The sequence below is a fragment of the Acanthisitta chloris genome, unplaced genomic scaffold (assembly GCF_000695815.1).
Source record: "Acanthisitta chloris isolate BGI_N310 unplaced genomic scaffold, ASM69581v1 scaffold23940, whole genome shotgun sequence".
Classification (NCBI taxonomy): domain Eukaryota; kingdom Metazoa; phylum Chordata; class Aves; order Passeriformes; family Acanthisittidae; genus Acanthisitta; species Acanthisitta chloris.
The window spans coordinates 84,289-102,165 of record NW_008651862.1 but is presented as its reverse complement, the minus strand read 5'-3'; the positions used below and the strand labels follow the sequence as shown (position 1 = coordinate 102,165).

The 17,877-nt window shown below is 39.0% G+C and overlaps 1 protein-coding gene across 2 annotated transcripts in view; it reads right to left on the bottom strand.

Annotated features, from left to right (window-relative positions):
• RUNX1T1 (runt-related transcription factor 1; translocated to, 1 (cyclin D-related)) overlaps positions 1 to 17,877 on the bottom strand; it is a 93,478-nt gene that overhangs the window by 3,159 nt on the left and 72,442 nt on the right. For both annotated transcript variants that reach the window (XM_009074830.1, XM_009074839.1), the window contains exons 9-10: positions 13,276 to 13,344; positions 8,203 to 8,393 (exon numbers count right to left, since the gene is read on the bottom strand). In XM_009074830.1, coding sequence (XP_009073078.1) covers positions 8,203 to 8,393; positions 13,276 to 13,344 — 260 coding nt within the window. The remainder of the gene's footprint in view (positions 1 to 8,202; positions 8,394 to 13,275; positions 13,345 to 17,877) is intronic.

Here is a 17,877-nt window from a genome sequence, read left to right as displayed (position 1 = left end):
ACCTTTTCTTTTTAAAGACCTTTTATCTCCACAATGAAAAACAACTATAAGTAATTTAGACCACTGTACATAGACACATACACATACAGACATATGTACACATACACCAAAATAACATGTTTGTATTAGCATGATATAGAGACTCATAAGAAACATAAAAAAGCATGATGTACCTGGATTCTTCTTCTTTTGCTATACTGACATTGTTTTACATTTGCATCATACTAATGAAAGCTTCACTTTGACAGCTTGATGTTTGCCCTACGATCAGTAAACACAGTGTAATTCTGCTCCAACTGTGCTTGCACAGAGTTTTCACCTACTGCCATGCCTGCTAACCTCCTAGCTATTCATTTCCAACTAAATTGACAGTTCTGGGTTTGACCCATATTTCCCTTTATCCAGAATCACAGAATCAGTTAGGTTGGAAGGGACCACAATGGGTCATCTGGTCCAACCTCCCTACTTGAGCAGAGCCACCCTAAGAGCACATGGCTCAGGATTGCATCCAGACGGTTCTTGAATACCTCCAGTGAGGGAGAATCCACAACCTCTCTGGGCAATCTGTTCAGTGCTCAGTGACTCACACAATAAAGAAGTTTTTCCTCGTATTCAGGTGGAATATTCATTCGTATTCATTATCCACTTGTCTGAAAACAAGTACACATGTACAAAACATTCCCATGCAGACTTTTCTGAAAAGACACTTTTCCCCACGTGGAATAATGCTGAAGTCAGCCAGCAACTGCCCAGGTGCAGGAATTCCTCCCTTGTGCAGACCTGTTTGCAAGACTGAAGTGCATGCTTTAATTGTGTGGGAATTATTATGAGGATGTCAAACTACCTCTTCAAGTATCTGTTTAGTTAATATAGGCCAGTTTCTGAGGAATCTTCTTTTCCTTCCCTTTTTAAGGAAAGTCTACCTGCACACACAGAACTGTCTCCAGATGGGACCAGAGCCACCGCACTACACAGTATTTCAGTATCTTACCACAAGATCTGTACTGATATCAGAAAACAGTCATTTAATTTTAACAGTATTGGTTCAACATTCTTATTAAAATACACATCAACTACCTACCAGCCTATAGAGAACAGGAAAAGTGATACATAGGTGCAAGATTTTAATGAAGTGGCAAACTGCTAAGTTGGCTTCTTACATGATTACTTAGTGTGTCCTACATTGTTTGGCATGTGATTTTGTCCATTGGACATATTATTTCTAATTTAACAGGTCATTACAGCTTTAGTGTAATAGTGGGAATAAAAGCACATAAAACACAAGAATTTCAAAATAAATTTTACAGCTCACATTTATGCAACAATTTATTGCATTTAAAAACTACTATAGTGCAAATTAGCATAAACAAAGACACATGTCATGGGGAGTTTGCACTGTGATAGTGGCTCCATTTGACGTGCAGAACTCCCTGTCCTACACAGCCCTCACCATTATGGCCATTCATTGCTCCTTCCCATGTGCAAGCAGTGAGAAAACAGCAGTAAAGATCAGGCTTGGGCACTTCAACCTTTGGAAGCAGATGCTTCCTGCTCAAGAGTACTGGCTGATAGCTGCAGAGCTCAAATTCTATCAAAGAAAAGCCAGGCTGGAGATGCCAGCTAATAGTCTGGGCCATGCTTCATATTCCCCTGCTGCTCATGTATTCCATGTATTTCCACAGATAGAGCTTGAGCTCACAATGGGATTGAACATACTTGAGGTATCTTCCCTCCTGGGATGCTCTAGCAGGTGCCAGCAAAACAAAGCACCCTCGCTGAACTGTGTAGACAGCATCTTGGACAACAGGTGATCATGATGTCATGTTGGTGATGAGGTAGCAATCTCCATACAACGGCATAGGAGCACAACTATGGAGTGTTTTACGCTTGATTTAAGACTATCTCCTAGAACTGGCAAGATCCAGTCTGGGATACTGTACAGGTTGGGAATGAGGCACCTCAAATACAGCAAATCAAATAAGACAAATAAGACTTGGAAAGAACCTTGGAGAAAGGTAGCTAAGTTGGCTCCTTACATGATTACTTAGTAATAAGTACCAGAAGTCAGAAAAACACAAGCTATGAGATGAAAGAATTCAGACTGTTAAACTTAAGGTGACATGGCAACTCAAGGGGATGGTAGCACCCAAACATCACTGCAGTGACTGTCTACATCCATGTCTATATGGTTGAGCCTGTTAAGGACAGGCACAAATTGCCGAGAAGTGCTGGAGGATCTTTAAATTATGGGAAAATCACATATCTTACAGGAATGATAGAGCCAGAGTTGATCATGGATTGGGAAAGGGAGTAGGCAGTCTATCAAAGCCTCTACTGTCCTGTATTCTCTATCTTAAGGTACTGGCCTACTACACAGCAATTCCACCTCGTGCACTGTAGAGTTCCAGATGTAGCTAAAACTACAAGGAGGACCGGATTACAGTTTAACTCTGCATTGATTTGCCTGTGAAACAGTGAGGTTAAACAAAAGGCCAGATTCTCAGACTACATAATTCAATTTAACTTCACTACCTTGAAAATGGATTAATTCAATGAAATTTGGCTAAATTACACCAGATGGGAATCTCGTTCTGAATTTATGCCACCGATCATATTTCATCCTCCTCTTTCAACTGACAAGGAACATCAGTCTTAGGTCAGAGCCTTATCTTAGGTCAAACTCTTAATTCTCATGACTTAAGATTCCATCTTCAAACAATAGAACTCAGAAACTTCTGTTTGCCATCATGAACATTCTTAAAAACAAATGGTCTCCATTTCTGTGGTCTCTGGGACCAGAACACATACTGGTCAATAATTTTGCCAATCCTATTGCTTTCATCTCTGAAATATTCAACCACAATTGAGTACTTGCTTTCCTCTGACACCTCCAACCGAGACTTAGTATAGAGCTTGCTTAAGGAAGAAAAAATCCAAAACCTTGCCCTGCCATCTTTGAGTAATTCTGGATTTCCCCAGTTTACCATGAAAGGAAGCATGGCTGGGTATGAAGAACCCAGATTTTTCCCGGTTCTGCAATGTCGATGACATTCAAAACTCTACCACTGCTAACCACAAGAAAAGGAACCTCTAGAAATCACTGAAACCACAGTGGCGTAAATGAGGACTATATGAGCCACTGAATACCAGTGTAAAAAACCAGCAAATCTGTTTATGAGAATTCTATCCAAAACACGTTAGAAAGGGAAACACATTGGTACTTTGGAGATTCCCACATTGCATCAAAATGACATTCAAACCTTTAGATGCTTCTAGTGAAGTTACACCTATCACTGAACACCCTAGGCTTGCACAAGCCACTGTTTATTGTGTGAAATACATCTATGTTCATACAAGTCAGCAAAAGTAGCTAATCCTGAAAAGAGAAGGGCAGAGCAGCATGCAGAAGAAACACGCAAGCTGGCTAGCCAGGCTTAGCTTAGCAGGCTGGGGCAGTGCCAATGTTCACATCACATCTGGACTGATCTTTGCACAGAACACATGGCTCTGGCGCCTCTGTACCACCCACCAGTGCAGGGGATGATGTGTTACTTTCCAAGAGACGCTCAGCCAAAAAAATTAAATATTAGCTGACATAGGTATTAAATTTAATACCAGCCTAAAAACTAGGCTTGCCTGAATCACACCATCTGATGCTCAGTCAGGTTTGTTGGCACAGTCGTGGTCTCAGTGGATTGGTCAGCAGAGATTGAACCCAGCTGTCTTCAAAATGTCAGGTAAGTGTGATATTCACATATAACATGAACTGCCGCAATATAAACAAGCCCTAACATTACACATCTCCTAAAAGCAGTGTTGGACCAGTTACGTACTTGTTTTATCTGAGCAGATGTCAGCATCTGCTTCAAGTAGAGAGAACTGAAACATTTGTGTTCCTTCCCTGTCCCCAGCCCCCATCCTACTCAAAACTGAGGAAGAACACTGAGTGTCAGATTTTTCAGTGGCATTTTATAGGAGAGCAGAAAGACAGATGTTTTGATGATCCCACCCCCCCTTACAATCTGGGCAGCCAGTCTCTTTGCTAAGCTGTTCACCCTTACTATTAAAATTGATTTGCACAACAGCACATTGCAGCCAAAACAAGCACAGCAGTCATTAAAGAGTAGGCTGCTCACACATGTTTCTGTATTTGGCCAAGTTAACTGCTGATGAATGGGTCATCTTTTTATCAAGCAACTGTAAGGAATTGGTAAAGAAATACTTTGTGGCTCAGGAACAGCCATGCTGACAGGTAGGCCTTCTCCTGTCCTTTTGCCTTCCAGCAGCAGTGTGCTCTGTTAGCTGGCCTTCAAACAATCTCAGTAAAAGAAAATCACATAAACACATCCCAGTCAGTTGCAAGGCCTTATGTGAAGAAATAATGGAAATCTTTAGAAAGTAAATGCACAGACACTGAAGTAGTAGCTCTGCCAGTTAAACATGCTAAACAACTCAAACATAAGCATAGAACGACAGTTCAACAAGAGATCACATCAGAGTCAGAAATCCTAACTCTACCATGTAACCTGGTATGTCTCTAAATATTGCAGACCACTTCTTAAAAGTCAGGATGCTTCCAAATACCACACCTCCCCTATTAGTCTTCTTACTGTCTTGTGCTGTCTTAATTTTGGTCTGGTCAGCTTAGCATGCCCAACTTCAGTTTCTTCTTGCAGACAATCTTGCACTCAGGGATGCTACTCTTTCCGGGTTAAAACCAAAACAAAACAGAATACCAAAACCCTCAAACAAAACCTGAACAACCCCCCCCAAACCCCAACAATGTCAATAAAAAAAATACCAAAACCCCAATCTACTTCTCTCTGTGAGCCCTCTGGAAGGTCTTGGATGAGGAGACTGCATATTATCTTAAAATTATAATAATTACAAAAATCCTGAATTTTGGTACTAGTTATCTCTTTGAGCTCTGGAGAAGACTGCAATAAAAATCATGTCACAAAGTTCTCACACTGGAGCAGCTTCACAAAGCCTCAGCTAGGTCCATGCTGCATTTTACCAAATAACAAATGAAGAGCTTAAGGGAGAAACCTTGCCAATAGACAGGGAGTGGTCACATCAGACAAAAATTTTATCTGATACATTAGAAAGCTGGTGCCAAATTCTCATCTCCATTCATAGTTTGAACAGCCAGAAAAATAAATGACACCCACGGGAGAAATATTCTCTGCCAGGAATTACATGAAGGTTATAAAGCAGCCTATACTGAGCTCTCTTGAACACTTTGGTGCAATGTCCCACCAAGGATAAGAAATTATAAAGGATGCTCAGCCTTCCCCTAGACCTGCAAGACTGCAGAAGCTGCACTTCGACAGTCTCATATCTGGAACTGGAAATATTCCAGCCCTAGCACTTCTACTCCAGTGCCTTAAATACACAAGAATCTGTACTGCTAGTAGTGTTCTGCTGAAAGCTGTAAATGGAGATAAGTTTATGGAGACTTACAACCGAGACAAACAAGGAGGGATGTACACAGAGAGATCACAGGAACACCAAAGCAAATGTGGAATTTTATTCCTCAACCCCAAGAAACACAAAGTCTTGTCTTTGAAGAAACACTTTTCAAACACTGACAAATTGATCTCCTGTCCCCAAAGATGAGGGAAAAGTCCAGTCCATCCTTACAGAAGTCATCAGGAAAGGAAAGGAAAGGAAAGGAAAGGAAAGGAAAGGAAAGGAAAGGAAAGGAAAGGAAAGGAAAGGAAAGGAAAGGAAAGGAAAGGAAAGGAAAGGAAAGGAAAGGAAAGGAAAGGAAAGGAAAGGAAAGGAAAGGAAAGGAAAGGAAAGGAAAGGAAAGGAAAGGAAAGGAAAGGAAAGGAAAGGAAAGGAAAGGAAAGGAAAGGAAAGGAAAGGAAAGGAAAGGAAAGGAAAGAAAAGAAAAAAGAAAAGAAAAGAGAGGGCCTGAGTTAGCATGAATTAACAGGTAATCACGAGAAGCATTGTGTTAAGTGTCTGGAGTTTGTCATAATTAGATGCTGAAGAGGAAGTAGTTATAAATAGACACATTTAACTCTCAAACAAGTATTGCTGTCATCTCCCTTCACAGTTCATCAAGCACCTGTAAACACAAACTGAGCAAACTTGAGTGCTCTTTGATGGTTTACTGAAACTTGCATTCTTCACCTCAAAACAGCCACACTGATGTGCCACTCATGACCACAGGAATGAAGGATGCAGGACCAGGACTCTAGACTTCATTTCTAGGTCCAGGAGGCCTGTATCCTCCCTGAGGACACACAGCCCTGAGAACATCCATAACCTTATGAGCCACATTTCATTAGAACACAATTAAAAGAATTGTTTGCCTTTATTTAAAGTCCTGTTTCCAAGAAGTGTAAAACCTCATAAACAATTCTGCTGGAGAAGAAGTAAATATGACTGTTGTTATATGGCTTTTTCCAGAGCTTTGACTGCTCAGGAGTTAATTACAGCACACAAACCCCCTATGCATTCTTTTGGATGTAGATTTGCTTGTGGAAAAATGGGCTGCATGTATTGGCACATAAGTACTTCCTCTGTCCTGCCTACATATCAGTTCACTAAACAGATTTAATTTGCTGTTTCCTCCAAAGGCATTTACCTTTGGAATTTTGGTTTTAAGAATAGGAGTCTCTTGCATATACACACACACACACACACAAAATGACAGCTCTTTAATGATGCTATGCCAGAAAAATGCCCTTTCTATGAATAGTACAGGAAAAGTCCTTGAGTATCTCAGATACAAAAGGCCAATAAATTGAATTTATGTCTCATTTAATCTACAATGGAACAGTTAGTACTTAAAGGGTACATACACTTCTCTTAGTCTCTTTCTTCCTGAGAAATTTTCAGATGCTGAAAATCAATTCCTTTTGTCTCCTTGTTATTCATCTGCTACACATTAAGAAGAAACTCTGGGCATTCAGTGATCCCACAATGGTCTTTCATCTCCAGAGAAGGCTGCTATGAATTAAAATCTTATGCTCCCTCAAATTACAGATGCATACTGCAGCATGCCACTGACTTAGCCGCTCGTGATTTCTGCCAGTGTTCTCAGCATGCTGCAGCCAGCTCATCTGCATCTTTCAACTTAAGCGACTCTTCTACAACACTGTCCATCCAGCCCACAGAAAGTGTTTAGACAGGAATGTACACAAACACATGTTCCCACACAACAGGTACCGCTATCTACTCTCTTTCCCAACTCCCTGCTGTCCAGAATTCATATTAAAAAATGGTTTTACTACAGTCAAGATGTTAGCATAAGAACAATAAATACCTCATGAAGGTAAAGCTATTTCATTTCAGTGGTCTTGAGAAATGGAGATTATATACAAATAACTTTTAACTGACAATTTCTTTGTCATGTCTGGTTATAAGGACAATTTTAACTTACAACTCTGTTTTTCTGCAACAGACATAAAATTTAATTGCTATCTACATTATTGCAGCACTGGTCAAATGCATGCTGCTAATTGATCCCCAGTCTTCAGCTAGTCATGCTGTCAGATATTCTGTACCACGGAAATTCAAGGTTTCCACTCTCAGGTCTGAAAGTACATTAAGGCTTAAAATACTTATTCATTTTACTCTTTGAATCTCTTTTTTCCTTCCAAATGCTGTTTGCCCACTCCTCAACTCTGAAATATTCCCTGCATCCAAAGCAACACATTTGAAATAAGGAAATACAAATTTACATTCACATTCTGTCTTACAGGAACCATCATCTTTTGCAAATCACTTCTACCTCCAACACTTTCCCCAGACAAGCTTTTAGCCACCTTGCTCTACAATCTCTTACATGAATAATTTCTTTGTTTAAATTAGATTTCAGTGTCAAGTGTTTTCCACTGAGCAATCTTCTTATCTATTCAATACGGTAGTTTGAAGAGCTTTAAAATGAAGCTACTGAAAAGCCAAATTAGAACAGCAATGTGCACATTATATGTAACCCTGAACAGCAGTTAAAAGGTGAGAACACAGCTCAAGTTCACTAGCTATTCTGGGCTCAGATTACAACATAGCCAAGAAAATTTGGAACTCGGTGTACGCCTGAAATACATGCCCTAAGCAACTGTGAGAAGAGTTAATAGCGGGCATTGAACTCCTGTGTCACATGATCTGGCTGTGCCAGATTAAAGCCAGCTCAGATACACCCACGGTTTGCAGCCACAGGTGATGCTTGCCCAGCAAGGCTCTTACCTCACTTGAATCCTCCTGCTGATTGATAACAGCTAGTGCGTCCTCCGCAGCCTGGCGCTTGGCTTCGGCAACGGTGCGCTCCATCTTGGCTCTCTCTGAAGTGATCATGTCGTGAGCTTTCCGCTCTGCCTCTGACACTGCCTTCTGCAACTCGGCCATCGCCTGACGCTTTACTTCATTGACAGCTTCCTCTGCAAAGGAGGGAAGAAATCCTTATCAGCACAGGATATTTGGCACAGGGCTATGTGGGACTAATGTGTGAAATGCATCGCTATTATTATGCTGAGATTATTCGCAATAGAGTCTCCATTATAATGGCAGTCTTCATTCTGAGTAGAAGGGCACAGAGGAATCTGGCTCCTCAAGAATCTTCGAGACCACTGAGGTGCTTCTCTACTTCCTCATCACCAAATCTCTAATGCTTGTGATGCTCCTTTCTATTTTGATTCACAATCAGTACTTCATTACATATAGTCATTTCAGATCTCTGGCACGTTATATTTGCAATCTTTTTGAACACTGAAAAATTAGTTTTGCAGGACAGAAGATTTATGAATATGTTTGACAACAATTATTATTGAAGACATATTACAGACTTTTTATAAAAGGCATCTTTAAGCTCTGGAATTGAAGACAGGATTTATAATCTTCCAACAGGTTTTTTTCCCACGTGTTAAGAAATAAATATATGAAGTTTAAAAAAACCCCAAGAAGATTATTTTAAAAATTTAAATCACTAGTCTAATATCTTTTCCTGGAGATACAGTTTTATGAGACAAAATTAAAATTTGTTTATGAACATTCATTTGACCTCTTGATCTCTCCTTCAAATCCATGTTTATACTTGTAGACTCGACTTCCTGGCTCCGCCGAGCTCTTGAGCACACCCTGGCCAGCAAGGCTTCAGCACACAATTAACACTAAGCAGGGGCACAACGCTTCATTAAACTCAAACCTTCGTGCTTCTTGTAAAACAGCTAAGGCAATATGAGCCCTTTCCTTGGTATATACTAGCATCATGTCTTTTATTCCAGAAAACATGGATTGTCTCAGATTACTTATTTGGCTTTTGATGCAGGAAGAGTGCGAAGATTTTACTAATGAACAGTCTTTTAATTGACAAGTAAAACAAGTAATTTCTTTTTTTCTAATTAACTGCTCTAATTAACAAGGAAACCATCCTCCCCCTGAATTAGTTTATCTAATTTTCATCTTTATTCAAAGCAAAATGACAATGATTAATTGAAAATTTAATAAGCAGTAATTATTAACTTGGCAAACCTAGTACCAATTAACACTCTATTAAAACTAATTATGACATGTTTCATTCAAGTGTTTGCACTTAATTGTTTCATGCACTTAAAACCCACCTTAATTAAATGATCTGTTTAATTAAAAACATAGATTTCTATTAAAAAATGTTTTACTGTAGGTTAAAATCTAAGTATCACAACGGTGTTACGGGACTGAGTTTTAGTCCATGCATTTAGCCCATGTGCTTGCACACACAGACCTAACTCCTGCATACAGGCAGTAAGTCAGGCCTTCTCTTGGGCTGTCTCATACCTCTGCCCATTTAAAAACAATAAGGACTACATGAAGTCTTCATTTTCAGTTATTAAGCAAATTGCAAGAAAGATTTAACTTTAAGACATAGTACAGACTAAAAATGAAATAATTAAAATGAAAGAAGAGTTCTACTGGGAGGTATGTGTGCATATTACAAGTGTGCATGTCTGCAAGAAATGGTTCAGCTGAAGTTTTCAAGGGGGTGGTGGGAATTTAGAGATAAAACTTATGCCGTTATTTTTATGAGGCTGAAAATATGCCCTTATATTACCCTACCATAAATGTTGTTTAGGGGAAAGCCTCCGGAGAGGGAAAAATCATACCCTTCAACCATACAACCAAGGCTTAATTTACTTTGAATATTCAAGGTGAATTAAAATTCTATCTAAGTGGCAATACAGGACAATAATTTTTGCTTACGATCAAAGCTGCAGCTAGTCTAATTGTATATGCAAATCAGGCAATTTATATTTAAATTATGCATTCCTATTCTAGTCCCACAGGCACACACAGATCAGCAAAGGGAATTGGTAGGACATTTGCAAGGTGCTTGAATATTTATTACCAACTGCAAACATTCACTGATCATGAGAAAAGAAATATACACACGCAAATATACAGATGCAATTTTATTACCATTTTCATAAAAATGAGGCAACTTAAATACAGGCATTTTGTGTCTATGAACCGCAGTTACTAACAAAGTGGATTTCCTAGAGAAAATCTGTATTGCTGGTATTTGCTACACACAGAAACCTTCTTTGTATGGCATGATGCACTTTCATTACATCATATAAATTTAATTTTACATTTAGATGTTTGCAGTGGTTAGAAATGTCAGTTTCTTATATTAAATAGAAGTAAAACATTTCAACATTTTTACAGGGATTTCTAATTTCAGTCTTTCATCCTAGCTAATCTACTTCTTTTCAGTCCAAATAGAGAAATTGAATCTTATATTCTAACTTCGATAGTGCATAACTTTTTTTTGCAAAGCTTCTGAGAGCATGAAGATGCTGAAAATGCTTACGTGGCCATATACCTGTTTGATACTTTTTAATTGACATAAACTATGGGTGAGATTTTAGTATATCAAATAACTTTGATGGCAGAACTTGTGTTATACTAAGTGTGAAAACAAACAGAATATGTTAGGGGTTTTTATCACAATGCACCATTACTATTTCAATATATTATGAATTTGTGAACACCCAAAATAACGAGGCAAAGTTTTGTTTCACCGATTTTCTTCACAGCTTCTCAAACTAAATGTTTCCACTACCTACCTATTGATACTTTATAGACACAGAATGCAGGCTTCATAGTTTAAAATAACAATAAAACCGTAATATATGTGCGGGAAAAGTTACGGGTGACAATGAAGGTGATTTTAGCTGCCTTGATAATGCTGAGCTATGAAGCCCAAGAATAATACCAGCACTCTTCCTTTCTCTGAGCTTTGAGAGAAAGGAAGAGTGATTAGATTCCAATATCAGCAAACATAAATCTGTAAGTCTTTTAAGCCCAAGTATCTAAGAATCATGCATCTGCATCCTCCACCCTCCCACCAACGCTAAGAGGTGGTCATTTTAGGAACACAGCTGAAATCTTCCTTCCCTTTGAGTAGTGCTAACTCATTAGAGAAGCTCCAGGGCGCAAACCGCCTATGTGGAATAGGCATTACTCAGCATGGTCTGAGGTCCTTGGAGCAGACTCAGAAAAGGTATTTGACTCCTCCTTCACCCAACATGATGACTCAGCAGGCAGCTCCTGGCACCTCGCTCACATGGTAGACTCACCTGGTCCACATGACAAGAGAGAGGTGGAGGGCATGTGTCAAGTCCTGTGCTACCACGATGTTTTGCATCACTTCAGTCTCAGGCTGACACTAGCAAAGGCGGCTGTCAGCAGCTGGTGCCATGAGTTATCTCAGAATCATATCCCAAAATGCACCATCCCTATCTCAGGATTACTCTGTGCAAAATGCAGGACCCTTACTGTCTGTATGACAAAATATGGTCATTCCACACCTGTTTTCTAATTCCAGAACTTATACCTGGACTGCCATGGGCAGTGGGCCTGGCTAAGTGACAGGGAATGGCTGGAAGACAGTTCCTGCATGACTCAGAAGCTATAGCAGCAGCCCACAAAGGCCTGAGACCCTCTCTGTAGTTAAGATAATGTATTTCCAGAGGGCAAGTCATCCAAACTATGATCTGACTCATCCTCATTACCTGCCTGCCTCTCTCTCATCTACTGAGGGACACCAAGAACTTGTCTTGGACTCTTCATCTCCATATCTATAATTCAATGATATGAATCAGGGCACTGATGACTACTTTCTACTGATGTATGAAACTGAATTGGCTCACGTGGCTTTAACTCATGAGGTACTGCATAATATGTCCTTGCTCTAACAATCACAAAAGCACATGCTTAACTTAGTATATTTCAAGAATTGCACCCTAGACGAGACTATCAATATCCAAAAGTTTAAAGTGAATCCCTTTTCCACATGCTTTTGAGATTGCTTATTAACCACTTGTATGCCACATTCTTTCAGTGCAATGGATTCAGCATCCCACACGGACTTTCATACTTGATTCAACTGTCTGTACGTCTGCCATTTAATTCTTAACTGCTGCTCAGAGAGATACTGTAGCTTCATGGTCACATACGTGTTCAAAAGGAGGGGGTTGTGTATGAGTGTATATGCAGCAGCTTAACTGTCTTGCTGGAGTTCAAGAGCTGTCTCCTGGGCCCTCTGAAAACAAGGAAGCTCTGATGTCAGTGTCAAAAGAGCAAAGGTTTAGCTCCAGCACCACAGTGGGATCCTCGCCAGGAAAACTCCTGTGCTCAGGCAAGAGTTTCAGTGTTGAAAAAACTTTGCCTAAGCACATCCGCCCACGGTGCTTTCCAGGCAGGGGCAGATGTCGTCAGTGTCCCTGCAACCACCCAGAGCAGCTGCAGACATGCAAACTTGCTTACTTCATTGAAAACTTTGCGGGTTTATGAGCACAGGCTTCAGTGGGAACTGACAGGTACAAAATCTTTCTCAAATTAAGAACGGTTACATTGCATAGTTGAAGCTTTTTCTTTAACAGGTGTACTTAGGGGTTTTTTCCCTCCTTTGAGAATTCTTACCTTAACTAGGTAAGAACCTTGAAGTTAAAAAAAAGAAAAGGGCAAAAAAACCCCACACAATTTTTTTTAAATTGCTAACAGACCGAAACTTTAACATACCAAGTTTCAGCCTGAAACCATTAGAACCCCTGAAAATATGGGTCCTTATTGGTAGTACTGATATTTGCCTAACTATAGCAGCAGATGCTTCTGTCATAAAATTATTTAATGCCCTGATCAGTTCCAGTTTAAAATTATTAAACACAATTTCTTCTTGTTACTAGTAAGCCCTTCCCCACCCCCCCCATTCCTCACATCAGTGCGTTAACAACTGCACACAGCTGCCAGAAGACTAAGCTGATGTTTTCAAACAGTTCTTACCAGCTTTCTTCCAGATCTCCTCTGGCACGTATCCAGACGCAGGCCTGTGAAGGAATTCCCGATGAGATTCTGTAGGAGGAGGGGATGCAGAGGGAAAAAGAAAGAGCATCATAAGAAATGCTTACCTGTTGAGAACAAGGCTTAGAGAAATACCTTTTCCCTTAACTTATTGCTGTAACAAAAACAATCATGTGAAGTTTTTCTTTCCTCAAAACAAAACGGATGCTATGCCCATAGCTCTTGAATGTCACACAGACCAGATCAATGTCTATGACTTGAACGTCTCATGTTAAGCCAAGCTGAGACTAGTTTGCTTTACTTTTATTTTACAGTGTTTTGAGTCAACTTTATATGACAGTTTCCACACTTTTAAGGCAGGCTTTGAGAGACTGACTGAGGGAGTGATGTGCTTTATCCTTTGTCATTATATTTATGAAAAGGAAGAAGAAAGAGGGCAACAGTCTGGGTTTGGCACTTCTGCTCTGTGCAAACAGAATGGCTACTGACAAGAGCAGATAAAAGCAGAGGTGTCATTCCAGTGATCAAATAAGCTGTCCACAGAAAAAGAAAGGAGTGTTTTTCTATGTTCAGAACTACGATTTCCTATATCTGAGCCCATGTTGGCAACTGTAGCTGCAAGAGTTTGAAAAAACAGAACCTTTAACTTTAGGTTAAGCCTCTAAATACATGTGCTGCCAAACAACCTCACTGGAGCTGAAGCTCATAATTCACCCATATATTTCAATCACATTTTGACAGCTCTTTCCCCCTCTCCTCTTTTTTTTCAAAGGGTTTAACCTCTGGGCCTGGGCCTAAGAGCTCTGAAATGAGCAAGATCTCTTCCACACGGACTTCAAAGACATGAGATCAGACAACACAGAAAGAAAATTCACTTGGGCCTGAAATTTTGCATACAGATCCTCAGCAGATGAAAAGCTGGTCTTTTCAAATACAATTTAAAAACTGATTAACTATTTTTCAAAGTAATAGAGGAAAAAATGAAAAAAACCCCAAACACAAAAGTTCACTGCATTATTACTATTGCCTGTGACAGAATTCAATTGTCTAAAGAAAATAACTTGATTTGTTACATTAGTGATAGGTTTGAATCTTTTTAGAGATGCTGCTGGAAATCAAACATCCTGTTTGATGTCTGAGCTTGAAATATAACAAAAGTACACAGGCCATTCTTTGAATACTAATTTTAACTAAATATATTAATTTTTATACCTTAGAGTTATTACTCATTAAGTAGGTCAAAAAGTAGTGTTTGTAAGAAAAACGTTGAATCATCAGGTTTTGCAAATCATTTTTTACACCACTATATGAATGCATGCAGCACTGTTTATATGTAGTAGCCTATGAACTTAAATGCATTTAGAAATTGACATGTAATATTGCAGCCAGCTAACAAAGGTGGAAATGACAGGGGCTGTTTCAACCACACAAAGAGTAGGGAAACCCTGCACATTGTTTCACAGATGCAGTTTCTAGTACGAGAATCTGCGGACACCAGTGGATCTGACAGGCAGCTGAGTGGATTTCCCCAGCTTTTCTGTTTATCACTCAAGTATGGGATGACAATAAAATGGATTTTTATCGGCAGAATTTCACATCTCTCAAGCATAAAATGATAAGTGTGTTTGTGTGTGTGCAAGACTTTGAAAAACAGCTGTTTATATTGGTTTAATCAATTTGATAGAGGATTTCAGACCTGATACCAAAAATGGGAAAATTCTCAGTATCACTTGGCTTATAAGATTCTGGAGATGACAAATATCCTTGTGCACAATTCTCTCATCCCTTGGAGGCTTTTACACTCCTGGGCACAGTGCCAGTTCAGTCAGGGGGACAGAAGCAGCAGCAGAAAATATTGCTTGAAAGCTCAGGAAAACTAAAGGCAAAAAATTAAACCACGCTTATTTTCTCTTCATGCAATACCGGTAAGAAGAGTCCCAACCAGGCTCTAAAGGTGGCAAACTAAGGGGTTTGTTGCAGCCACATCTTGCACTTTGTGTTGAGCTTCCCTGTGCTATCTAAGGTACCATCCAGTGCAAGGGTACCATGACTATGATTTAAGTCTATGGTACTTAGTACTTAAAAAAACAAGAAGAGATGTGGAACTGATTTTTTGGTACACATGACTTTCCAAAAGTGGAATTCAATGACATAAATGACCAGATTGCCAGTTAATTGTTAAAATTTCCAAAACATAAACATCAATCAAGCTCTTATTCCAACCACAAATTATTTACATGAGGAATGAGATCCTCTGCAAGAAGAATTAAATCAAGAGCTTGTGAGAGACTTTCCCATAGTTTGGAATGGTGCACCAAAAAAAAAAAACAAAAACCCAAGAACAAGAAGCACTTATGAAGATAATAAAAACCACATTTTCCAAGCAAGAAAAATATTATTAACATGGCTATTGTTTAGTCAGTGGTGATGAGTCCATGAAAACAATCTTCTTTCCGAGGCTAAACTACAGGACATGACCAGAGGATATAAGTCTTCTATTACTAGTATTTTAAGGCAAGATGTCCTTCAGCTTAAGAATCACAGACCTTGCTCATTAAAACTAAAGCACAAAAGATCTTAACTTGGACATCTAGCAAACTCAAACAAGAGTAACACAATTGAGTGAAGTTTCTACAATATTAAATTCAAAAGCAATGGCAAAAAACCATAATGAGGAAAACACATTATATTAACTGACAGACTACAGCACCTAGAAGTCAAAGTAAATGCTGCCTGAAAGGAAATGGAATTAAATCAGACAAAATTAGGAATAACAAGAAATGACAAGGCAGCTCATATAGAAAAGGATAACGGAAAAGGCTTTACATGTCAGACATAATAATAAATGTCATTAATGGTGAAAATGCAATGTTATTATGCAGAATGACATAAAATACACTTCTGAAATCAAAAATGGGTTTGGAATTTTCTAACGTGTGAAATAGCAAGGAAGTTGTTGGACTGGGACAGAAATGTACACATGAGGAAAACACACAAGAAGTGGCCTCTGTTTCAGTCCTCACATTCTACTGAATATTTCTGGTGCTTTTAAGAAAATACGTAAAGAGAGAGACATGGAGGGATGGGGAGAGTTGTAAGAGCAGAAATATATATATAGGTCTGGGAAGTGAAACTGAGATGAAAAGCTAGGACCAAAAATAAGAATATGAACACTCATGTGATAATAAGGTCCAAACCTAAGAAAACAGAAGAGAAAGACTTAAAAGGAAAAGATGTGTTTAAAACTCTCAAAAAGCCCAAACCTTATTTGGAAAGAAGTACAGAAGATGGATTGGCAATACAAAAGAATGGAGGTTTTTATCACTGGACCACGACATGCAAGCCTATAATACAAAGTATTAAGAAAGGAAACAGGTGAGCTTTTGATGACCTTTTAGAATATATTGTATTTATGAAAATACTGTCAGGGACAACAATACCCTATATGCCATACTGAACATCAGGGCTCAAAAAAATAAAAGCTACATATAAACAGTCTTGAATTACAGATTATTTCACAAATGAAATATATGTACTTTTATATGTATTTATATACTTTTCATATTTCATATGCAAGTTCTGCTTCATTTTATCCTATAATAAATGTAACACTATGGGGGGCACAGATGGCAAACAAAAAATTTCTCAGAGCAACAAATATCAAATATTCGCTACCTTGTTTGTAAGAGTCAAGCTCAAAAGTGAGCCAACTCCAAATAATGAAATATATAGCTATACATCTGAAGATATGTAATACTGAATGAGACTGCCTTGCTAACCTGGTTGGGGGGCACGTGTTTCCAGTATTTTTACAGACATCTTTGTCCTTCTTTGCCCTTTAATACATTTTTGCAGCTCTTACAGCCCTTCTTGACATGTGAAATTGTCTAAAAATATAGTTGTGCTCTCATTTTAAAAGGAAATAGGAAAAGAAAAACTGCACAGGTACTGTATTACTGAATCATCCTCAACCAAGGCCAAATCAGAACCGAACACTGAGATTGCAAAGACGCAATGTTTCTGCAGCTGGAGCCATACCTACCAGCAGGCAGGTCAGTACACCACAGTCTAGCCCAAACCTCCCATGCAGCAAGTGGATTAAGAACAATACTTAATATCATCAGTGACCAGTATTACAGAGGCTTTACATTCTAGAATTACAAGTTATACTGGTTACTGTGATATTCACAGCATTCTGGTTAGTTCATGTTGAGAATATCATGCATATCACAGCAATGCTTGATTATCTGCAAATGGCAAAAGAACGGGTTTATGATTGCAGCATGAATAGACTTGTACCAGCAGGGATGCTTTGGCTCACACTGAAAACTGATGGTGAACAACCTTAGATAAAATATAAGCTAGGCCTGAAAGGGTTAACACTTAAAAATGTCTTAAGAAATAGCTAACCTATGTGTTTTTGACAAATTCATACACTTCTGAGAATCCTGCTCTCCTGGGGCAAATCCTGCAGGTATTGGCACTCTTCAGTTGGAGATTTCAAACTCTATTTGTAAGATTTCCATTCAGATAAATTCAACAGACACAAAATATCAACAGTGCTGCAGACCTTCTGATGTGTGC